The 25442-nt window shown below is 44.8% G+C and overlaps 1 protein-coding gene across 2 annotated transcripts in view; it reads right to left on the bottom strand.

The window, feature by feature from the left end:
• LOC106607224 (SH3 and PX domain-containing protein 2A) overlaps nucleotides 1–25442 on the bottom strand; it is a 114885-nt gene that overhangs the window by 78602 nt on the left and 10841 nt on the right. For both annotated transcript variants that reach the window (XM_014203975.3, XM_014203971.3), the window contains exons 3-4: nucleotides 1352–1427; nucleotides 433–509 (exon numbers count right to left, since the gene is read on the bottom strand). In XM_014203975.3, coding sequence (XP_014059450.1) covers nucleotides 433–509; nucleotides 1352–1427 — 153 coding nt within the window. The remainder of the gene's footprint in view (nucleotides 1–432; nucleotides 510–1351; nucleotides 1428–25442) is intronic.

Below are 25442 nucleotides of genomic sequence, written 5' to 3'. Positions count from 1 at the left end.
CGTGCCCCTATAGACGACCTCTTACGTCTATTTCTCCGGTTTTCTATATATAAGGAAATTACATACTGTAAGAGCAGATAGAGCTAGACTTTCCTGTGGATGCTGCTGGTGGAGAAAACATGCTCTATTAAAGAAATGACTGGACCGTGTGAGATGTGGCTACTTAGTAGGCTATAAGTAATAGAAAGACTTCTTGCCGTTCATTGAAGGGTGACTGCACTTCCTGATTTGGCCTCAATTCAAGATTTGGTTAATTGAGAAATGCTAGCGGCCATGACTGAATTCAAACCTGCGTTGGTTTCAGGGTGTGGTTTGACGTGGGTGTCTCATGTGTGTGTTCACAGGTGGGAAGAGTTAAAGAGCAGTTGGTCTTTAAAACAGCAAACAGTACATAATTTACTGCAAAGACAAAAACAAGATACTGGTTCTTACTCTGCAGTAGTCATTAAGATGCTTCAACCTTTTCACAGCCACGTCTCTGACTTGACTTCGCCGAAATAAGAGTTTACCTGTAAAAGAGATATAGAACTTTGAGGTGTCATTGAATGTGCTGTTTCTAAAAGTACCACCAGGTGACATGACACTAGCCCAGACCCAAGCATTCGGCAGTGGACTTTTTAAGAAACAGTCTGACATATTATGTAGTAGGCCTATTCTAAATAGTATGCAGTACTCGAGACAAGATTTCATGAAAAAGACAAATGTAAAATATGTGTGAGTGTGTCTGTCTTTCTGTCTCTCATGACTGTTTATTTTAGAGTGAGTAAGTGCATAGAGCCCACTCCCTGGCTAGGTTTTACAGGGTGGTGTAAACAATACTATCCAGACGTTTGAATGCTGTGCAGCTCTCTGACAATGGCACTCTTCACTCCTCTGGGGCATGCTGAAGTTATCAGATTAGCCTCCTACTGCCATACTACAAGCACACCACAGCCTTATTCAGCCAGCTGGAACAGTGGAAAAACTAGAAATGTGCTAAGTTAGAACAGACCAATATCTATTCCAAATGATAGAGAAGCAAGTCCTTTCTGTGTGTTCTTGCGTTTCATTGCATTTTGTTTCAATGTGGTGTCAAACCCCCACCTCTAAAATGCTGCTGTTCAACATCTAGTTTTGATTTACATTTGTTTGAGTTTTCTACTAACGTGAATTCAATGTGAAATCAACAACAAAAACAACACGTCATTGGATTTAGGTTCAAATTTGAAAGAAAAAAAGACCACTACGTTGATGACTTTTTGCAAATCGAATCAGTTTTTCACATTGATTAAACGTCATCACATACATTTTTTGGGGGTTGAAATGACGTGGAAACAACGTTGATTAAACCAGTTTTTGTCAGCATGCTCACCTGGTAAGAAGGGAATTATTCTCTTTTTGGGGTCCTTCTGCCCTCCCTCCACTGGGAACTTGTCCAGGATCTGCATCTGAAAATAAAGAGAACGCAATGGATATCTTAACTTTTGTCTTCTAAAACTAAAGGATGGACACTTGTGGCAAACATCAAGATAACAGTTTGAATGAATACAGTCCTACGTGCTATGTTATTTATTTTTTTGTATGGTCAATGTTATTTCAAACTTAAATCGATTACTGGTGGTAATAAAGTATGTAAGATAGTTATGTGACAGACAAAGCCAAGGGAGCTCAAAGTGGAGGAATGTAGATGAGATCATAGGAAAGAGAAGCACTTGGTGGTCATGACCTCTTATGACAACCTCCCAATTAAATTACTAAAAATGTGGGCTGTATATACATAGACTCTGAAGAGCTACTACGTACCAGTCACCAGACACAGGCCCACTTTGATCTCTTATGTCACTCACAACAGTCATCTGAATCTGTGTCTATTAGTGTAGGTAGCCTAATCGCATGAAGAGTTCTAGACATGTTAAACCTAGTCTCAGAGACAGTCCTCGAACCATGATCATTGAGTCGTTTCACTGAGTAAAATGGAGTAACCCAATATTATAATTGAGTTAGGGCAACAGGTGTGCATTTAGGAGAGGCCACCCAATGGATACACACTGGTTGAATTAACGTTGTTTCCACGTAATTTCAATGTAATTGAATAGACGTTGAATTGACTGTGCCCAAGTGATATTTTTTGACAAGATCACAAAAACAATCCTTCTGCTGTACATGCGTGGTTGCCTGCAAGTTTGCTTACATGTATTTGGGTGTGTGTGTACGTACAGTACGAGTCAAAAGTTTGGACATACCTACTCATTCAAGGGTTTTTCTTAATATGACTATTTTCTACACAGTAGAATAGTCTGCTGCAGAGGATAAATTCATTAGTTACCAGAACCTCAGAAATTAAAGCCCAAATAAATGCTTCACAGAGTGAACAGACACATCTCAACATCAACTGTTCAGAGGAGACTGAGTGAATCAGGCCTTCATGGTCGGATTGCTGCAAAGAAACCACTACTAAAGGACACCAATAAGAAGAAGAGACTTGGCTTGGGCCAAGAAACACGAGCAATGGACATTAGAACGGTGGAAATCTGTCCAAATTTAAGATTTTTGGTTCCAACCGCCTAGTCTTTCTGAGATGCAGAGTAGGTGAATGGATGATCTCTGCATGTGTGGTTCCCACCGTGAAGCATGGAGGAGGAGGTGTGATGGTGCTTTGCTGGTGACACTGTCTGTGATTTATTTAGAATTCAAGGCACACTTAACCAGCATGGCTACAACAGAATTCTTCAGCGATACGCCATCCCATCTGGTCTGCGCTTAGTGGGACTATCATTTATTTTTCAACAGGACAATGACCCAACAAACCTCCAGGTTGTGTAAGGGCTATTTTACCAAGAAGGAGAGTGATGGAGTGCTCCATCAGATGACCTGGCCTCCACAATCACCCAACCTCAACCCAATTGAGATGGATTGGGATGAGTTGGACCACAGAGTGAAGGAAAAGCAGCCAACAAATGCTAAGCATATGTGGGAACTCCTTCAAGACGGTTGGAAAAGCATTCCAGGTGAAGCTAGTTGAGAGAATACCAAGAGTGTGCAAAGCTGTCATCAAGGCAAAGGATGGCTACTTTGAATAATATCAAATATAAAATATATTTTGATTTGTTTAACACTTTTTTGGTTACTACATGATTCCATATGTATTATTTCATAGTTTTGATGTCTTCACTACTATTCTACAATGTGGCAAATAGTAAAAAAATAAAGCAAAACCCTTGAATGAGCAGGTGTGTCCTAACTTTTGACTGGTACTGTTTGTGTCTGTGTTCATAACCGCATCTGGCATGTCGTGTGCATGAATACATGAGCGCATTAATTGGTAAGTGTGCGAACATGGGCATCCCTAAGTGTCAAGGGTGTATCTGCTTGCGTCCCGCTCACCGACTTTCGAGTTTCCTGGTCTAATAAATCTTTGCAGTGTGCTAAAGTAAACCAATGCACATTGGAGTCCTACAGTAACAAGCCTGCTCAGCTCCAGATGTGGTCCTGCCCTGCCCTGCCTTGTTCAAGATATGCTCTGGAGAGGGACTGATGCTGTGAACAGTAAGCCCAAAATCACATGCGTATCTAGGCCAGAGGACTGGGCCAAGGCCAAAGTGGACCAAAGGAACCAGTTGCATAAACAGTCCCAGGCTAATATGGGCAGAGCCATTATATCTGGTTTGGTTGTTTGAGAGGGTTAAAGAAAAAAACAATGTCCGCAACTGGTATGCTCCCAGAGTGATTTAATCAGATGCACAAAAAATGCAAAATTTAGATCAGAATTGGATCTTCATCAGGTCATGAGAGAGTTTCCAGCTGAAGTTTTTTTGTTTCTCTTTCTCTACTGCTGTTGCTGAAACTTTAAATCTCTTTTGGACCTTTGTATTTCCCCCTCCTCTGAAAGGGGAATGCGCTCATTCTTATCCTTTGAGGTAGAGCTCTGCTACCTGGCCAGAGACCGACATTATACGGGTTAGGGCGGGGAGAGAGATTACTTCACAGAAAATAATAACGTTCCTTGAGTTTTGCCTGAGTTTAGAGTGATGAAAAGGAGCTAACAGCTAACTGCTCTCATGTCTCGTTATTGAGCAGCTCAAGTGGAGCTGATGCTATGCATACTCGAAGACCCAGAGCCGCCATGAGCAGAGCGCATGCAGAGCGAGCAGCGCGCAGGGAGCGAGTGACAGACAGAGAGGATCTAATGGATTTACTAATGGAGGAAGATATTTCTGATTTCGGGCAGATCCGGGTGCTAGGGCTGTGGCGGTCATGAATTTTATGAGCCAGTGATTGTCAAGCAAATAACTGCCGGTCTCATGGTAATTGACTGTTAATTAACATAAATACATTTAGCATCTCCTGGCTTACACTCATAGCTTACAAGCCACTGATGGAGACCTTTGGAACATCAACATTTTAATAAAGTCTAATAAATCAATTTAATATAGTCTACACCATCACAATAAATCCATTATTTATTTTAGACAGGTCTAAAGAAACATGATATGAAGAAAATGTAGTCTATTTCAGAAGAAAAAATAGCATTCACTGAGATGTCCTTATGCATAGCCATATCAGGGTCCAACGTTGTCACGTCCTGGCCAGTATAAGGTTAATTGGTATTGTAGTTTGGTCAGGACGTGGCAGAGGGTATTCGTTTTATGTGGTGTGTTTGTTGGAGGGGCATTTGATTTAAGTATTCCGGGGTTTTTGGGCACTGTTTGGTTTTCATGTATTCTATGTTTAGTCTAGTGTGTCTGTTTCTATGTTTGGTTAATTGGGGTTGGGACTCTCAGTTGAAGGCAGGTGTTGTCTATCTGCCTTTGATTGAGAGTCCCATATATTAGGGTGTGTTTGTTATTTGTGGGAGATTGTTCTGTGTTAGCCTTGTGCCTTGCAGACTGTCAGTAGATTGTTCGTTTTCTTGTTTGTTGTTTTTGTGGTCGTTTTGATTTAATTAAATGTTCAAAATGAACAACCGCATGCCTGCTGCGTTTTGGTCCATTTCTACCGACGAATACCGTGACAGAATCTCCCACCACTCCAGGACCAAGCAGCAGAGGAAGGAGCAGAGGGACTTCGAGTTGGACTGGCGGGAGAAGTGGACCTGGGAGGAAGTGCTGGACGGGGCCAGACCTTGGCACCAGGCTGGGGATTATCGCCGCCCGCAGTGGGAAATTGAGGCAGCCAAGGCAGAGAGGCGGAGGTACGAGGCCATGGACGCGCTGAGGGAGAAGCACGAGAGGCACCCCCAATAATTTTTTTGGGGGGGGCACACGGTAGTTTGGCTAGGCCTAGGAAGAGCCGGGAAGCCAGCTACCCGTGGTTATATGGCGGAGCGTATGGGGTGGAGAGCGCCATGTTTCGCTGAGGAGCGCACTATCTCACCCATACGCACAGTCCGGTGCGCGCTATTCCAGCCCCTCGCAGGTGCCGTGCTAGAGCGGGCATCCAGCCTGGTAGGAGGATGCCTGCGCAGCGCATCTGGTCGCCGGTACGCCTCCGAGGACCAGGCTACCCAACTCCCGCTCTACGCACGGCTACCATCAGGCCCCTGCACAGCCCAGTCTGCCCTGTACAAGCACCCCGCTCGTACAGGGCTACTAGTTCCATCCAGCCAAGACGGGTTGTGCAGGAGGTAAGATCAAGACCGACTGTGCGCCTCCATAGCCCTGGGTTTCCAGCTCCTGTCTCTCGTGCGGACCCGGAAGTGTGTCAACCCAGTCCGACTCGTCCTGTTCCCGCTCCCCGCACTAGCCTTCAAGTGCGTAAACCCAGCCACGCCAGTCAACAGTCACCGGAGCTGCCCGCCAGTCAACAGTCGTCGGAGCTGCCCGCCAGTCAACAGTCGTCGGAGCTGCCCGCCAGTCAACAGTCGTCGGAGCTGCCCGCCAGTCAACAGTCGTCGGAGCTGCCCGCCAGTCAACAGTCGTCGGAGCTGCCCGCCAGTCAACAGTCGTCGGAACTGCCGGAGTGGCAAGACTGCCCTGAACTGCCGGAGTGGCAAGACTGCCCTGAACTGCCGGAGTGGCCAGACTGCCCTGAACTGCCGGAGTGGCCAGACTGCCCTGAACTGCCGGAGTGGCCAGACTGCTCTGAACTGCCGGAGTGGCCAGACTGCCCTGAACTGCCGGAGTGGCCAGACTGCCCTGAACTGCCGGAGTGGCCAGACTGCCCTGAACTGCCGGAGTGGCCAGACTGCCCTGAACTGCCGGAGCGGCCAGACTGCCCTGAACTGCCGGAGCTGCCAGACTGCTCAGACTGCCCAGACTGTCCCGAGCTGCCAGACTGTCCCGAGCTGCCAGACTGTCCCGAGCTGCCAGACTGCCCAGGCTGTCCCGAGCTGCCAGACTGCCCAGGCTGTCCCGAGCTGCCAGACTGCCCAGGCTGTCCCGAGCTGCCAGACTGCCCAGACTGTCCCGAGCTGCCAGACTGCCCAGACTGTCCCGAGCTGCCAGACTGCCCAGACTGTCCCGAGCTGCCAGACTGCCCAGACTGTCCCGAGCTGCCAGACTGCCCCGACAGCCTGGAACGGCCAGAGCCGGAGCCACCTCCAGAGATAGGTGGGTTGGGGAGGGGGGGGTGTAGCACAGTGCCGTCGTTGACGGCAGCCACCCTCCCTTCCCTCCCTTTAGTAGGGGGGAAATTTTATTTTTTGGTGTTGCTTGGGGTTATTTTTGTTAAGGTGCTTCCGGGGTTAGCACCTTTAAGGGAGGGGTACTGTCACGTCCTGGCCAGTATAAGGTCAATTGGTATTGTAGTTTGGTCAGGACGTGGCAGAGGGTATTCGTTTTATGTGGTTCGGGGTGGTGTTTGTTGGAGGGGCATTTGATTTAAGTATTCCGGGGTTTTTGGGCACTGTTTGGTTTTCATGTATTCTATGTTTAGTCTAGTGTGTCTGTTTCTATGTTTGGTTAATTGGGGTTGGGACTCTCAGTTGAAGGCAGGTGTTGTCTATCTGCCTTTGATTGAGAGTCCCATATATTAGGGTGTGTTTGTTATTTGTGGGAGATTGTTCTGTGTTAGCCTTGTGCCTTGCAGACTGTCAGTAGATCGTTCGTTTTCTTGTTTGTTGTTTTGTGGTCATTTTGATTTAATTAAATTTTCTAAATGAACAACCGCATGCCTGCTGCGTTTTGGTCTACCTTTTCAGACGACGATTTCGCAATATCGTCAGAAGACGAAGATGAGCGTGACAAACGTAAGTGACTAGGCGTATGCCGCACATCACTACTTCACAGGAGAAGCATTTGAACATAAACTTCATTTGTATCAAAATAAGTTTTTTGGAAGAAAATATATCTGGAAAATGTGAACTTCAATGTGTCTTAATAACAAACTTCTTATCCATAAATACGAATAAAATTGTTAAATTACTAGTTGATTCAGCCATGGAAAAATACAGGAACCTTCCCACTAGCCATGATCGGCTGAGATAATGTATGGGCTGGTCATGCCGGGAGATTAGTTTGGATTGGCCTACCATTTAGCACGCTTCTGTCTATAATGTGAGCTGTTCAGTATGTGTTGACATTCCTTTCTACCGCACCATTTTTGAAAGATAAAACATTAGCCATCGAGAACTACAAAAGTTTTGCTACTTGTGAGGGAGATATAAGACTCCAGCTTCAGTGATTTTTGCAATTAGTTCCAGTCATTGGTAGCAGAGAACTGGAAGGAAAGGCAGCCAAAGGAGGAGTTGGCTTTGGGGATGACCAGTGAAATATAGCTGCTGGAGCGGGTGCTATGGGTGGGTGCTGCTATGGTGACCAGTGAGCTGAGATAAGGCAGGGTTTTACCTAACAAAGACTTATAGATGACGTGGAGCCAGTGGGTTTGGCGACGAATATGAGGCGAGGGCCAGCCAATGAGAGCGTACCGTTCGCAATGGTGGGTAGTATATGGGGCTTTGGTGACAAAACGGATGGCACTGTGATAGACTACATCCAATTAGCTGAGTAGAGTGTTGGAGGCTATTTTGTAAATGACATCGCCGAAGTCAAGGATCGGTAGGATCGTCAGTTTTACGAGGGTATGTTTGGCAGCATGAGTGAAGGATGCTTTGTTGCGAAATAGGAAGCAAATTCTAGATTTAATTTTAGATTGTAGATGCTTAATGTGAGTCTGGATGGAGAGTTTACAGTCTAACCAAACACCTAGGTATTTGTAGTTGTCCACATATTCGAAGTCAGAACCGTCCAGAGTAGTGATGCTGGACGGGTGGGCGGGTGCGGGCAGTGATCAGTTGAAGAGCATGCATTTAGTTTTACTTTCATTTAAGAGCAGTTGGAGGCCACGGAAGGAGTGTTGTATGGCATTGAAGCTCGTCTGGAGGTTTGTTAGCACAGTGTCGAAAGAAGTGGCAGAAGTAAACAGAATGGTGTCGCCTGCGTAGAGGTGGATCAGAGAATCACCAGCAGCAAGAGCGACGTCATTGATGTATACAGAGAAAAGAGTCGGCCCGAGAATTGAACCGTGTGGCACCCCCATAGAGACTGCCAGTGGTCCGGACAACAGGCCCTCCGATTTGGCATGCTGAACTCTGTCTGAGAAGTAGTTGGTGAAGCATTTGAGAAACCAAGCCTGTTGAGTCTGCCGATAAGAATGCGGTGATTCTAAGAGTTGAAAGCCTTGGCCAGGTCGATGAAGACGGCTGCACAGTATTGTCTCTTATCGATGTCGGTTATGATATCTTTTAGGACTTTGAGCGTGGCTGAGGTGCACCCATGACCAGCTCAGAAACAAGATTGCAAAGTGGAGAAGGTACGGTGGGATTCGAAATGGTCGGTGATCTGTTTGTTAACTTGGCTTTCGAAGACTTTAGAAAGGCAGGGTAAGATAGATATAGGTCTGTAACAGTTTGGATCTAGAGTGTCTCCCCCTGAAGAGGGGGATGACCGCGGCAGCTTTCCAATCTTTAGGGATCTCAGATGATATGAAAGAGAGGTTGAACAGGCTAGTAATAGGGGTTGCAACAATTGCGGCTGATAATTTTAGAAAGAGAGGGTCCAGATTGTCTAGCCCGGCTGATTTGTAGGGGTCCAGATTTTGCGCTCTTTCAGAACATCAGATATTTGGATTTGGGTGAAGAAGAAGTGGGGGAGGCTTGGGCAAGTTGCTGTGGGGGGCGCAGAGCTGTTGACCGGGGTAGGGGTAGCCAGGTGGAAAGCATGGCCAGCCGTAGCAAAATGCTTCTTGAAATTCTCGATTATCGTAGATTTATCGGTGGTGACAGTGTTTCCTAGCCTCAGTGCAGTGGGCAGCTGGGAGGAGGTGCTCTTGTTCTCCATGGACTTTACAGTGTCCCAGAACCTTTCGGAGTTTGTGCTACAAGATGCAAATTTCTGTTTGAAAAAGCTAGCCTTTGCTTTCCTAACTGCCTGTGTATATTGGTTCCTAACTTCCCTGAAAAGTTGCATATCGCGGGGGCTATTTGATGCTGATGCAGTACACCACAGGATGCTTTTGTGCTGGTCAAGGGCAATCAAGTCTGGAGTGAACCCAGGGCTATATCTGTTCTTAGTTCTACATTTTTTTAATGGGGCATGCTTATTTAAGATGGTGAGGAAAGCACTTTTAAAGAACAACCACGGGATGAGGTCAATATCCTTCCAGGATACCTGGGCCAGGTCAATTAGAAAGGCCTGCTCGCAGAAGTGTTTTAGGGAGCGTTTGACAGTGATGAGGTGTGGTCGTTTGACCACGGACCCATTACGAAAGCAGGCAATGAGGCAGTGATCACTAAGATCTTGGTTGAAGACAGCAGAGGTGTATTTAGACGGCAGGTTGGTCAGGATGATATCTATGAGTGTGCCCACATTTACGGATTTCGAGTTGTACCTGGTAGGTTCCTTGATAATTTGTGTGAGATTGAGGGCATCTAGCTTAGATTGTAGGACAGCCGGGGTGTTGAGCATATCCCAGTTTAGGTCACCTAACAGTATGAACTCTGAAGATAAATGGGGGCAATCAATTCACATATGGTGTCCAGGGCACAGCTGGGGGCTAAGGGGGGTCTATAACAAGCTGCAACAGTGAGACTTATTTCTGGAAAGGTGGATTTTTAAAAGTAGGAGCTCAAACTGTTTGGGCACAGACCTGGATAGCATGACAGAATCTGTAGACTATCTCTGCAGTAGATTGCAACTCCACCCCCTTTGGCAATTCTATCTTGGCGGAAAATGTTGTAGTTTGGGATGGAAATTTCAGATTTTTGGGTGGCCTTCCTACTCCAGGATTCAGACATGTCTAGGACATCAGGGTTGGTGGAGTGTGCTAAAGCAGTGAAAACAAACAAACTTAGGGAGGTTTCTGATGTTAACATGCATGAAACTAAGGCTTTTACGGTTACAGAAGTCAACAAACGATAGCGCCTGGGGAATAGGAGTGGAACTGGGGGTTACAGGGCCTGGGTTAACCTCTACATCACCAGAGGAACAGAGGAGGAGTAGGATAAAGGTATGGCTAAAGGCCATGAGAACTGGTCATCTAGTGCTTTGAGAACAGAGAACAAAAGGAGCAGATTTCTGGGCGTGGTAGAATAGATTCAGGGCAAAATGTACAGGCGATGGTATGATGTGAGTACAGTGGAGGTAAACCTAGGCGTTGAGTGACGATGAGAAAGGTTTCGTCTCTGGAGGCACCAGTTAAGCCAGGTGAGGTGTCTGCATTTTTTTAAACATTTTTACATTTTTAGTCATTTAGCAGACACTCTTATCCAGAGCGACTTACAGTAGTGAACACATACATTTCATACCATGCATTTTTTTTTTTGTACTGGCCCCCCGTGGGAATCGAAACCGCAACCCTGGCGTTGCACACACCATGCTCTACCAACTGAGCCACAGGGAAGGCCGCATGTGTGTGGGGTGGACAAAAGAGCTATCTAAGCCATGTTGAGCGGGACTGAGGGCTCTACAGTGAAATAAAACAATAAGAACTAGCCAAAACAGCAGTAGACAAGGCATATTGACATTAGAGAGAGGCATAAAGCAAGGAGAGCTAAGAAAACAACGGGTAAATGGTGATGAATGGGCAGAGCGGGTCAGTTAGGTCCATACAGGACCTGAGTTCGAGGCTGGAGCCGACAGGTAAACAAAATGAGGTACCGTGTTATTGAAACAGTCCAGGGGGCATCAGCTGTGTAGCCAAGTGATCATAGGGTCAAAAGAGCAGCAATAGGTGAGTCAGGGTGCCATTCGGTAGTCATACTACGCTAGGCAAGCAGGGGACACAGCGTTCAGAAAAGCTAGTGGGCTGGGGCTAGTAGATGATTCTTCGACGACATCGTAACAGAATAGCCTGTTGAGACCACATCGGGCAATCACATCGGCAATGTTAGCTAGCTAACGTTTGAAGCTAGTTTGTTAGCTTTAGCTACCTGCAGATTCAGACTACAGCTATGAAAATGTTTGTATTGTTAGTAGTATGAGTTGGGGTTATGTCGGTTCATCGTTTAGCAAGCTATCTACATAGCTAGCTACATGTCTAAACAAAAGACTCCACTTCGGCCTCATTATTACATGACCCATCAAATTAGCAGGTGTGTCTACGGGTGATTACGGCCATCGATTGTATTTCATGAACATGTGTACATGTAGTGACCCATCCACTTAAAAGATGTGGGTGAGGGGTGGTTATAGTATTTCCTTCACATGACCCATCAATTTAGGCAAGTTTGTTAAGCATCATCTAATAACAATAAAACATTTATAAAATATTTTTATCTGGACACTTTCTGTTTTGCAAGTACTATCACTACCATTTACACCTACTTTACCTTGTGCATGTGACAAATAAACATAGATTTTATTTGATATAGCATGCGTTTACCACATGCCCTCGTGAATCCTTAAAGAGATGGGTGAAAGACTTGGAATTTCTCCTTACTGTAGGCTACTACCACTTAAGACCACTAGTATTAATCCTTACTACACTACTCACTGTTTAGCATATGACCTCATGTGAATCCTTAAAGAGATGGGTGTAGACCTACATTTGGGTGTAGACAAAGAGCTCTCAAGTAGGTGTACCAAAACATTGAAGGGCCATTTTCTCAAAAGTGGGGTCACAAGTTTATCAACTTTGAAAGCAAAATTACTTTCCCATTGTTCCTGAACTGCAGTGTATGATACACCATTTCCTAGCGCTGAGTCTCTACTTTTATCCAATGTAAAAAATGTAAAAAAATCAAATTTTGTACACAAGCCCGAATCTATGCGGTCGGTCATATATAGCTGTGGGCTAAAGTAGTTCATTTAGCAGACAAAATGTGAACCGATTCAAGAAACTATGCGTATGTCGCAAGTCACGAATTCACAGAAGAGCCGTTTGAACGTAAAACATTTTTTTTTGGTCAAAAGGAATTTCTGCCAAAAAACGCATTCTCGAACTTGTGAACTTTCATGTGCTTTAATAACAAACTTTTATGCCATCTGTAAATATGAATAAAGTTCTTATATTAAGAGCCTAGTTGGTTTAGCCAAAGAAAAAGTCAGGAAACTTCCCTCTATCCATGATTAGAGTTGCACATTTTGGGGAATATTCAGAGGTGGAAACTTTCCGTGGGAATTAACGGGAATATATAGGAATTAACAGAAATATATGCTAATTAATATTAATAGCATTTAAATGTACAATGCTCAAAAAAATAAAGGGAACACTTAAACAACACATCCTAGATCTGAATGAAATAAATAATCTTATTAAATACTTTTTTCTTTACATAGTTGAATGTGCTGACAACAAAATCACACAAAAATAATCAATGGAAATCCAATTTATCAACCCATGGAGGTCTGGATTTGGAGTCACACTCAAAATTAAAGTGGAAAACCACACTACAGGCTGATCCAACTTTGATGTAATGTCCTTAAAACCTGTTGGGGATAGGGGGCAGTATTTGCACGGCTGGATAAAAAACGTACCCGATTTAATCTGGTTACTACTCCTGCCCAGTAACTAGAATATGCATATAATTATTGGCTTTGGATAGAAAACACCCTAAAGTTTCTAAAACTGTTTGAATGGTGTCTGTGAGTATAACAGAACTCCTATGGCAGGCCAAAACCTGAGAAGATTTCAAGCAGGAAGTGGCCTGTCTGAGAAGTAGTGTTTCATCTTGGCTCTTTTTATTGAAGACTCAGGATCTGTGCAATAACGTGACACTTCCTACGTCGTCCATAGGGTCTCAGAGCCCGGGAAAACATTGAACGATATCGAGGCAGGCTCTGGCTGAAACACTTTATCGCTTTTGGCAAGTGGCCACTCAGAGTAGTATGGGCTTAGGCGCGTGCCCGCTTCGACCGAATGGTTTCTTTGCCTTTGTCTGTTTATCTAAACGCAGATTCCCGGTCAGAATATTATCGCTTTTTTATGAGAAAAATGGCATAAAAATTGATTTTAAACAGCGGTTGACATGCTTCGAAGTACGTTAATGGAATATTTCGAATTCTTTTGTCACGAATTGCGCCATGCTCGTCACCCTTATTTAGCCTTTAGGATAGTGTCTAGAACGCACGAACAAAACGCCGCTGTTTGGATATAACGATGGATTATTTTGGACCAAACCAACATTTGTTATTGAAGTAGAAGTCCTGGGAGTGCATTCTGACGAAGACAACAAAGGTAAGAACATTTTTCTTATAGTAAATCTGACTTTGATGAGTGCTAAACCTGCTGGGTGTCTAAATAGCTAGCCCTGTGATGCCGGGCTATCTACTGAGAATATTGCAAAATGTCCTTTCACCGAAAAGCTATTTTAAAATCGGACATATCGAGTGCATAGAGGAGTTCTGTATCTATAATTCTTAAAATAATTGTTATGCTTTTTGTGAACGTTTATCGTGAGTAATTTAGTAAATTCACCGGCAGTGTTCGGTGGGAATGCTAGTCACATGCTAGTCACATGCTAATGTAAAAAGCTGGTTTTTGATATAAATATGAACTTGATTGAACAAAACATGCATGTATTGTATAACATAATGTCCTAGGGTTGTCATCTGATGAAGATCATCAAAGGTTAGTGCTACATTTAGCTGTGGTTTGGGTTTATGTGACATTATATGCTAGCTTGAAAAATGGGTGTCTGATTATTTCTGGCTCGGTACTCTGCTGACATAATCTAATGTTTTGCTTTTGTTGTAAAGCCTTTTTGAAATCGGACAGTGTGGTTAGATTAACGAGAGTCTTATCTTTAAAATGGTGTAAAATAGTCATATTTTTGAAAAATTGAAGTAATAGCATATCTAAGGATTTGAATAACGCGCCACAGGATTCAACTGGCTGTTGAGTAGGTGGGACGCAAGCGTCCCACCTAGCCCAGAGAGGTTAAAACAAGTCAAGATTAGGCTCAGTAGTGTGTGTGGCCTCCACGTGCCTGTATGACCTCCCTACAACGCCTGGGCATGCTCCTGATGAGGTGGCGGATGGTCTCCTGAGGGATCTCCTCCTAGACCTGGACTAAAGCATCCGCCAACTCCTGGACAGTCTGTGGTGCAACGTGGCGTTGGTGGATGGAGCGAGACATGATGTACCAGATGTGCTTAATTGGATTCAGGTCTGGGGAACGGGCGGGCCAGTCCATAGCATCAATGCCTTCCTCTTGCAGGAACTGCTGACACACTCCAGCCACATGAGGTCTAGCATTGCCTTGCATTAGGAGGAACCCAGGGCCAACCACACCAGCATATGGTCTCACAAGGGGTCTGAGGAAGTCATCTCGGTACCTAATGGCAGTCAGGCTACCTCTGGCGAGCACATGGAGGGCTGTGCAGCCCCCCAAAGAAATGCCACCCCACACCATGACTGACCCACCGCCAAACCGGTCATGCTGGAGGATGTTGCAGGCAGCAGAGCGTTCTCCACAGCGTCTCCAGACTCTGTCACGTCTGTCATGTGCTCAGTGTGAACCTGCTTTCATCTGTGAAGAGCACAGGGCGCCAGTGGCGAATTTGCCAATCTTGGTGTTCTCTGGCAAATGCCAAACGTCCTGCACGGTGTTGGGCTGTAACCACAACCCCCACCTGTGGACGTCGGGCCCTCATACCATCCTCATGGAGTCTGTTTCTGACCGTTTGAGCAGACACATGCACATTTGTGGCCTGCTGGAGGTCATTTTGCAGGGTTCTGTCAGTGCTCCTCCTGCTCCTCCTTGCACAAAGGCGGAGGTAGCGGTCCTGCTGCTGGGTTGTTGCCCTCCCACGGCCTCCTCCACGTCTCCTGATGTACTGGCCTGTCTCTTGGTAGCGCCTCCATGCTCTGGACACTACGCTGACAGACACAGCAAACTTTCTTGCCACAGCTCGCATTGATGTGCCATCCTGGATGAGCTGCACTACCTGAGCCACTTGTGTGGGTTGTAGACTCCGTCTCATGCTACCACTAGAGTGAAAGCACCGCCAGCATTCAAAAGTGACCAAAACATCAGCCAGGAAGCATAGGAACTGAGAAGTGGTCTGTGGTCTCCACCTGCAGAACTACTCCTTTATTGGGGGTGTCTTGCTTATTGCCTATAATTTCCACCTGTTGTCTATTCCATTTGCACAACAGCATGTGAAATTTATTGTCAATCAGTGTTGCTTCCTAAGTGGACAGTTTGATTTCACAGAAGTGTGATTGACTTGGAGTTACATTGTGTTGTTTAAGTGTTCCCTTTATTTTTTTGAGCAGTATAGATGTTTTTTGCAATGGATATATTTACCATATCATATGGAAACAGAAACAGAAACTTTTTGCCTGATCATAAGTAGACATTGGAAATTATTAAATTCTCCCAAAACAAATTTTAAAAACAATGTAAATCAAATCAAATTTTATTAGTCACATGCGCCGAATACAACAGGTGTAGACCTTACAGTAAAATGGTTACTTACGAGCCCCTAACCAACAGCGCAGTTTAAAAAAATACGGATAAGAACAAGAGATAAAAGTAACAAGTAATTAATGAACAGCAGCAAAAAATAATAATCTATGCAGGGGGGTGCCGGTACAGAGTCAATGTGCGGGGGCACCAGTTAGTTGAGGTAGTATGTACATGTAGGTAGAGTTAATTAAAGTAACTATGCATAGATGACAACAAAGAGTGGCAGTGGTGGGGAGTGGGGGACAATGCAAATAGTCTGGGAAGCCATTTGACTAGATGTTCAGGAGTCTTATGGCTTGGGGATAGAATCTGTTAAGAAGCCTCTTGGACCTAGACTTGGCGCTCCAGTACCGCTTGCCATGTGGTAGCAGAGAGAACAGTCTATGACTAGGGTGGATGGATTCTTTGACAACTTTTAGGGCCTTCCTCTGAAGGTATAGAGGTATAGAGGTCTTGGATAGCGGGAAGCTTGGCCCCAGTAATGTACTGGGCCATTCGCACTACCCTCTGTAGTGCCTTGCGGTCAGAGGCCGAGCAGTTGCCATACCAGGCAGTGATGCAACCAGTCAGGATGCTCTCCATGGTGCAGCTGTAGAACCTTTTGAGGATCTGAGGACCCATGCCAAATCTTTTCAGTCTCCAGAGGGGGAATAGGTTTTGCCATGCCCTCTTCACGACTGTCATGGTGTGCTTGGACCATGTTAGTTTGTTGGTGATGTGGACACCAAGGAACTTGAAGCTCTCAACCTGCTCCACTGCAGCCCTGTCGATGAGAATGGGGGCGTGCTCGGTCCTCTTTTTCCTGTAGTACACAATCATCTCCTTTGTCTTGATCACGTTGAGGGAGAGGTTGTTGTCCTGGCACCACACGGCCAGGTCTCTGACCTCCTCCCTATAGGCTGTCTCGTTGTTGTCGGTGATCAGGCCTTCCACTGTTGTGTCATCTGCAAACTTAATGATGGTGTTGGAATCGTGCCTGGCCGTGCAGTCATGAGTGAACAGGGAGTACGGGAGGGGGCTGAGCACGCACCCCTGATGGGCCCCTGTGTTGAGGACCAGCGTGGCGGATGTGTTGTTACCTACCCTTACCACCCGGGGGTGGCCCATCAGGAAGTCCAGGATCCAGTTGCAGAGGGAGGTGTTTAGTCCCAGGGTCCTTAGCTTATTGATGAGCTTTGAGGGCACTATGGTGTTGAACGCTGCGTTTTAGTCAATGAATAGCACAGGTGTTCATTTTGTCTAGGTGGGAAAGGGCAGTGTGGAGTAAAATAAAGACTGCATCATCTGTGGATCTGTTGGAGCGGTATGCAAATTGGAGTGGGTCTAGGGTTTCTGGGATGATGGTGTTGATATGAGCCATGACCAGCCTTTCAAAGCACTTCACGGCTACAGACGTGAGTGCTACGAGTCGGTAGTCATTTAGGCAGGTTACCTTAGTGTTCTTGGGCACAGACACTATGGTGGTCTGCTTAAAACATGTTGGTATCACAGACTCGGACAGGGAGAGGTTGAAAATGTCAGTGAAGACAATTGCTAGTTGGTCAGCGCATGCTCGCAGTACACGTCCTGGTAATCCATCTGGCCCTGCGGCCTTGTGAATGTTGACCTGTCTAAAGGTCTTACTCACATCGGCTGCGGAGAGCGTGATCACACCGTCTTCAGGTACAGCTGGTGCTCTCATGCATGTTTTAGTGTTATTTGCCTCGAAGTGAGCATAGAAGCAGTTTAGCTCGTCCGGTAGGCTCGTGTCACTGGGCAGCTCTCGGCTTTGTAGTCTGTAATGGTTTGCAGGCCCTACCACATCCAACGAGCATCAGAGCCGGTGTAGTAAGACTCGATCTTAGTCCTGTATTGACGTTTTGCATGTTTGATGGTTAGTAGGAAGATATAGCGGGATTTCTTATAAGCTTCCGGGTTTGAGTCCCGGTCCTTGAAAGCAGCAGCTCTAGCCTTTAGCTCACCGTGGATGCTGCCTGTAATCCATGGCTTCTGGTTGGGGTATGTACGCACGGTCACTGTGGGGACAACATCATCGATGCACTTATTGATGAAGTCAATGACAGATGTGGTGTACTCCTCAATGCCATTGGAGGAATCCTGGATCAGTCCTTTAGCTTAGCATCTGCTTCATCTGACCACATTTTTATTGATCTAGTCACTGGTGCTCCCTGCTTTAATTTTTGCTTGTAAGCAGGAATCAGGAGGATGGAATAATGGTCAGATTTGCCAAATGGATTGCAAGGGAGAGCTTTGTATGCATCTCTGTGTGTGTGGAGTATATGTTGTCCAGAGTTCTTTTCCCTCTGGTTGCACATTTAACACGCTGATAGAAATTTTGTAAAACTGATGTTGATATTGCCATCGTTCAGCCACGACTCAGTGAAGCATAAGATGTTACAGTTTTTAATGTCCCATTGGTAGTTTAATCTTCCCAGTAACTCGTCCATTTTACTTTCCAAAGATTGCATGTTTGCTAGCAGAATTGAGGGAAGTGGGGGTTTATTCGATCGCCTCCGACTTCTCAGAAGACAGCCCGCTCTTTGGCCTCTCTTTCTATGCTTCTTCTTCACGCATATCACTGGGGTCGGGGCCTGTTCCCGAGGGAGCCGTATATCCTCTGCGTCGGGCTCGTCAGAGTCGTGAAAGAAGAAAAAGGATTCTGCTCGTCCTTGGTGAGTAATCGCAGTCCTGATGTCTAGAAGTTATTTTCGGTCATAAGAGACGATAGAGGCAACATCATGTACAAAATGAGTAAACAAATTAGTTACAAACAACGCAGATAAGCGAACAAATAAACACAATCTGTTGGGGGCACATAAAACATCTGCCTTCTGCTCCGGCGCCATCTTATGTTACGAATTGAACTTTAATTAAATGAGTTGACTCTTCACATGGGACGATTTCACTGAACAACAAATGAAAGGGTATATTGAATGATCCCCAATGGTCTGTCGCATCTCCCAAAAACATTTTCAACATATCTGTAAAATGATAATCTATAAACTAAAGCTTTGGTTGTCTTCCTCTCAGGCTTCCATGTCTTCTCCCTGGACCTCCTCAATGTCCACCTCTTAAACATCAGACTAAGGCCTCATCTTCACTGTGACTTTCCAACCTTGTTGAGGATGGCTTGTTGTCAGGCTCAAAAAGCCTAAAATTTGCCCAGATGGCCACCAATTTTTCAACTCTTGTATTAGTCAACCTGTTGCGTGCTTTGGTGGACCAGTTGCACTCTGAGATGGCTGATGTTGGTGGGATTTGCAGGATCATGGAGGCAATAGGGGAAAGAGCCTCAGATCCACAACGTCCCTTCCACCAGGTGGCTGATAAGTTATGTTGGCAAGACTGCCATATTGCATCTCCATCCCAAAGCTCTTGCTTGGAAGTGTACTTCGCCAGACTGCCAAGAACCTTGCCCTCATCCAGGCCAGGGTGGCGAGACACGGTAGTGATGACACCATAGGCCTTGTTAATCTCTGCACCAGACAGGATGCTCTTGCCAGTATACTTAGAGTCCAACATCTACGCTGCTCCAGGAGACTGTCTAACATGATGACAACACCACCCCAACGGGTGTTGCTGGGCAGCTTCAATGTGGTGCTCGTATTCTTCTCACTTTGCTTGGTGAGGTATATTGCTGCTATAACTTGATGACCCTTCACATACCTAACCATTTCCTTGGCTCTCTTGTAGAGTATATCCATTGTTTTCAGTGCTATGATGTCCTTGAGGAGCAAAATCAATGCATGAGCAGAACAGCCAGTGGGTGTGATGTGAGGGTAGGGGTCTTCCACTTTAGACCAAGCAGCCTTCATGTTCGCAGCATTGTCTGTCACCAGCGCGAATACCTTCTGTGTTCCAAGGTCATTGATGACTGCCTTGATCTCATCTGCAATGTAGAGACCAATGTGTCTGTTGTTCCTTGTGTCTGTACTCTTGTAGAATACTGGTTGAGGGGTGGAGATGATGTAGTTAATTATTCCTTGCCCACGAACATTCGACCACCCATCAGAGATGACTGCAATACAGTCTGCTTTCTCTATGATTTGCTTGACCTTCACTTGAAGTCTGTTGAACTCTGCATCCAGCAAATGAGTAGATAAAGCATGTCTGGTTGTAGGGGTGTATGCTGGGCAAAGAAAAATCAGAAATCCCTTCCAATACACATTGCCTGTGAGCATCAGAGGTGAACCAGTTGCATACACAGCTTGAGCATTTCTCAGACTACGTTCCTCCATTGAATCAAAAAAAAATCTAATTCCAGGAGGACCATGAGCTGTTGCTATCGACAAGGTGTCTGATTCATCATTTTCACCTCAAATAGAAGTAGAGGGACTTCTGTCAGAGGTTGCTTGTTGTGAGCGCTGAGGGAACTTTATGTACTTGGCCAGATGATTCTACATCTTTGTTGCATTCTTCACATTTGATTTCGCACAGTATTTGGAAATGTACACAGCTTTTCTTTCTACATTAGCTGCAGTGAAATGTCTCCACACGTCAGATAGTGCCCGTGGCATTTTCCTTTAAAGATGAGAAAAAAGATGAGTAGAAAAAAAACAAATACAATTCCATGTACAGATAAATAAACTCAGCAAAAAAAGAAACGTCCTCTCACTGTCAGCTGCGTTCATTTTCAGCAAACTTAACATGTGTAAATATTTGTATGAACATAACAAGATTCAACAACTGAGACATAAACTGAACAAGTTCCACAGACATGTGACTAACAGAAATGGAATAATGTGTCCCTGAACAAAGGGGGGGGGGGTCAAAAGTAACAGTGAGTATCTGGTGTGGCCACCAACTGCATTAAGTACTGCAGTGCATCTCCTCCTCATGGACCGCACCAGATTTGCCAAGTCTTGCTGTGAGATGTTACCCCACACTTGCACCAAGGCACCTGCAGGTTCCCAGACATTTCTGGCGGGGGGGGGGCCTAGCCCTCACCCTCTGATCCAACAGGTCCCAGACGTGGTCAACAAGATTGAGATCTGGGCTCTTCGCTGGCCATGGCAGAACACTGACATTCCTGTCTTGCAGGAAATCACGCACAGAACGAGCAGTATGTCTGGTGGCATTGTCATGCTGGAGGGTCATGTCAGGATGAGCCTGCAGGAAGGGTACCACATGAGGGAGGAGGATGTCTTCCCTGGAACGCACAGCGTTGAGATTGCCTGCAATGACAACAAGCTCAGTCCAACGATGCTTTGACACACCGCCCCAGACCATGATGGGCCCTCCACCTCCAAATCGATCCCGCTCCAGAGTACATGCCTCGGTGTAACGCTCATTCCTTCGACGATAAATGTGAATCCGACCATCACCCCTGGTGAGACAAAACCGCGACTCGTCAGTGAAGAGCACTTTATGCCAGACCTGTCTGGTCCATCAACGGCGGGTTTTGGCCAATAGGCGACGTTGTTGCCGGTGATGTCTGGTGAGGACCTGACTTACAACAGGCCTACAAGCCCTGAGTCCAGCCTATTGCGGACAGTCTGAGCACTGATGGAGGGATTGTGTGTTCCTGGTGTAACTCAGGCAGTTGTTGCCATCCTGTACCTGTCCCGCAGGTGTGATGTTCGGATGTACCAATCCTGTGTTACATGTGGTCTTCCACTGCTAGGTTGATCAGCTGTCCGTCCTGTCTCCCTGTAGCGCTGTCTTAAGCGTCTCACAGTACGGACATTGCAATTTATTGCCCTGGCCACATCTGCAGTTCTCATCCCTCCTGGCAGCATGCCTAAGGCACGTTCACCCAGATGAGCAGGGACCCTGGCCATCGTTCTTTTGGTGTTTTTCAGAGTCAGTAGAAAGGCCTCTTTGGTGTCTTACCATCTGTAAGCTGTTAGTGTCTTAACGACCATTCCACAGGTGCATGTTCATTAATTGTTTATGGTTCAATGTTTAAACCCTTTACAATGAAGATCTGTGAAGTTATTTGGATTTTTATGAATTATCTTTGAAAGATGGGATCCTGAAAAAGGGACGTTTCTTTTTTTGCTGAGTTTAGTTAAGCAGTTAGATTAAACAACTCCTTTGTAAGATAAACGTTTTAAAATGAAACATGTATGGAAACAGGTGAATTAACACTCCTCAGTTAGCAGGCTCAAGCAAGCTAAAACCCACATGGTAGCAAAAACTAACTAGCAGAAATTGTTAACAAGTTAGAAATGATTTAAACACAATTTGCTGTAGGCTACTATTTACTAGTTAACAAAAAAGCATGTATGTCATATAAAATATATTCACCCCACCCAGTATTGTAATCAAAACTTTGACAGTGTAGTAGTGTGGGCTCAATAGCATCTCATTAGTGTGCAAGATCTTGAGAATCAGCTGTACATGTGATGGAAGAATGCACTGTGCATGCAGAGGGTTGCAATTCCACTGAATTGGGGATAGTTTAACCAAAACATGCCACAAGACCTAGAATTGCCTTATGTGTATCCCACAAAAAAGGTTCACTGTTGTAAGATATCTTTTTTTAATGAATTTAAGCAAAATTCCCCAAATTAATATGGAAAATTTCAGTACAAATTCAGAAAATTTACCGGAAACTTTCTGACCCTTTGCAACCCTAGCATGATTGGCTGAGATAATGAATAGGCTGGACATGCCGAGAGATGCGTTTCAGATTGTTCTGCGGTGTAGCATCTTGTGTCTATAAGATGAGCTGCTCGTTATGCGTAGATTATCCTTTCTACTGCAGTTGTTTCTAAAGACATAATGTTAGCCATGGAGAACTGCAAATATGTTGCTACTGCGCACAATAACATTGCTGTCCTGAATATATCAGGCGATATCTACAAAGGTCAGTGGGGAAAAGTTGTGATGGACTACTTTCTGGAGGACGATCATGCCATGCTGACTCTCTTTGACTCTGAAAATGAATCAGACGATGAGGAAATCCCTGATTTAGGTAAAAACATTTTAATTGAAGAAGACATTGTAGAGTCTTCTGATGACGGTGATGGGGAAAAAAACGGCGATCAACAGTGTTGTTGTCACGGAAGAAATTGGCCGAGTTTTGAAATCAGTAGAACACAACGGGCCAAACAAGCTGTGCAAACTAAACGGAAACGATGAAGAACGTCTTATTTAATGAAAGGGGTTGCAGACTGCCGTGAAGCTTTCATCCAAATATACGGGTAAGAATCTAGCTACAGTTTCAGATATTATACATTTCTAATTTTGTCAGAAAGTTGTTTTCATTGCAAGTAAAGGCTTGCTGTTAGCTAGCCAGTGGGAGTTTGATGGCTGGCTTGCTTAATGTTGGCTTAATGTTAACATTGACAACTTTAGCTATGACAATTGGTTAGTATTGCTAGTAATGCTAATCTATGGATTGGGATTATATTTCCTTTTTTAGCTAGATAACGTTAACGTGACATGTCTAAACAAAATACCAAGTTAAAAATTGCTGTTACATTTAAGTTTATGAATTGTGCAACGTTAGTGATGTTTTCTCAGAATGCCTTTTCACATTGCTAGTTATAGCCTAATGTTAGCTAGCTAATATTGAACCTATTTGGTTAACATAAGGTAGCTATGACAATCGGTTTGTATTGCTAGTTAAAGCTTGCTGTTAGCTAGCCAGCTGACGTTAGATGGCTGGCTAGCTATCTAAGATTACGTGTGTGTAGTGTTGTTATCTCAGAATGCCATTTTGCATCTATTGTATAATAATGCTAAAATATTTGTATCTGTAATTTGTCTTTCAGCACCAGTAGAACACGCCTGACTCTCCTCTGCCAGTCATACAAGGAGAATGGTCTAGTACCTCCCATCAAAAAGAGAGCTGGCCTAAGCAAGCATAGGCAGCAGCGCAGTCATCAACTACATGCACCATTTCTTCACCAACTACGGAGTTGGGGAAACACGTGTGGACCTGAATTGTGATAACTGCAGTGGCCAAAACATGGACAAGTTTGTGCTCTGGTATTGTGCCAGGAGGACTATACACAAGCTCCACCACAATCTGGACCTTCACTCCCTGATCACAGGCCACACCAAGTTCGCACCCTACTGGTGCTTCGGCCTCATCACGCAGCGCTTCAGAAAGACGAGAGTGAATACTTTGTCTGAGATTGCTGGTGTTGTGAAGGACAGCACCGTGACAGGGGTCAACATCCCACAGCTGGTTGGACTGGAGGATGCTACGGTGCTGGTAGAAAGCTATGGCTGACAACAACACCTGACTCCGTACTTCAGGCCGCTACCACAGATCAAGCAGTACCAGCACTTCAGGTGAAGAATTATTTTCATTGCATTACATGAGGTTATTTGTCTTATCAAAACTCGGGAGGTGAATTGATGTTGTGCAGGGTTGTAATGTCTTCTGATTTTTTTGTTGTTATTCCCTGTTTTACAGTTTCGATGCTCTGCAGACTGGTGTTGTTGCCAAGGAGTGTTCGGACTGTCAAGACCAGGTTTCAGCTGCTGCACAACGCTGACATCCTTCCTCCCATAGATGGTCTGCCTGTACAAGCACCACCTGGACTGGACACAGCTAGACAAATGCATATTTTTAAGAAGATCAGGGAGTTTTGCGACGAAGAAGCTATGGATCACATGCCCTGCACCAAAGTCAAGGGCAGGACAGAAACAGGCTCTCCGAATATAGGTTCCTTTGTTAATGCGTGGTTCGGACGGACCAGTCATCAGCACTATCTGCAGTGCCTCTACTCAAGTTGACTCTCTCCTAATACGTTGCTGCAACAGAAAAAAAATGTATCCTGCTGCTCAGCCACTTTACCCTTGATTGTATGCATATAACTACCTCGTCAATCACTGATATCGTTATTGATATTGTTCTTGTACAGTGAGGGAAAAAAGTATTTGATCCCCTGCTGATTTTGTACATTTGCCCACTGACAAAGAAATAATCAGTCTATAATTTTAATGGTAGGTTAATTTGAACAGTGAGAGACAGAATAACAACAACAAAAATAAATTGCTCCCAAGGATAAACCAGACTTGATGAGGACCACCATTTTTTTCTGAGGTCTGGCTGATTTCTTTTGATTTTCCCATGATGTCAAGCAAAGAGGCACTGAGTTTGAAGGTAGGCCTTAAAATACATCCACAGGTGCACCTCCAACTGACTCAAATGATGTCAATTAGCCTATCAGAAGCTTCTAAAGCCATGACATAATTTTCTGGAATTTTCAAAGCTGTTTAAAGGCACAGTCAACTTAGTGTGTGTAAACTTCTGACCCACTGGAACTCTGATACAGTGAATTATAAGTGAAATAATCTGTCTGTAAACAATTGTTGGAAAAATTACTTGTGTCATGCACAAAGTAGATGTCCTAACCGACTTGACAAAACTATAGTTTGTTAGCAAGAAATTTGTAGAGTGGTTGAAAAACAAGTTTAAATGACTCCAACCTAAGTGTATGTAAACTTTCAACTTTAACTGTATATACACTACCGTTCAAAGGTTTGTATCTGGGCTAGCTAAAGCCAACTTCATAAAATTGCTAGGTGGCTAGTTATATTACAGAGAAACAACCAAAAAGTATATATTTTGTTTTTACATGTATACTTTTTTATTAACAGGACAAATCTGAGTGGGCACGTGCCCCTGTGCCCCCTATGGGCATGACGCCTCTGA

Source organism: Salmo salar, chromosome 01, assembly GCF_965601325.2.
Source record: "Salmo salar chromosome 01, fSalSal1, whole genome shotgun sequence".
NCBI classification, from domain to species: domain Eukaryota; kingdom Metazoa; phylum Chordata; class Actinopteri; order Salmoniformes; family Salmonidae; genus Salmo; species Salmo salar.
This window is presented reverse-complemented; position numbering and strand designations above follow the sequence as displayed.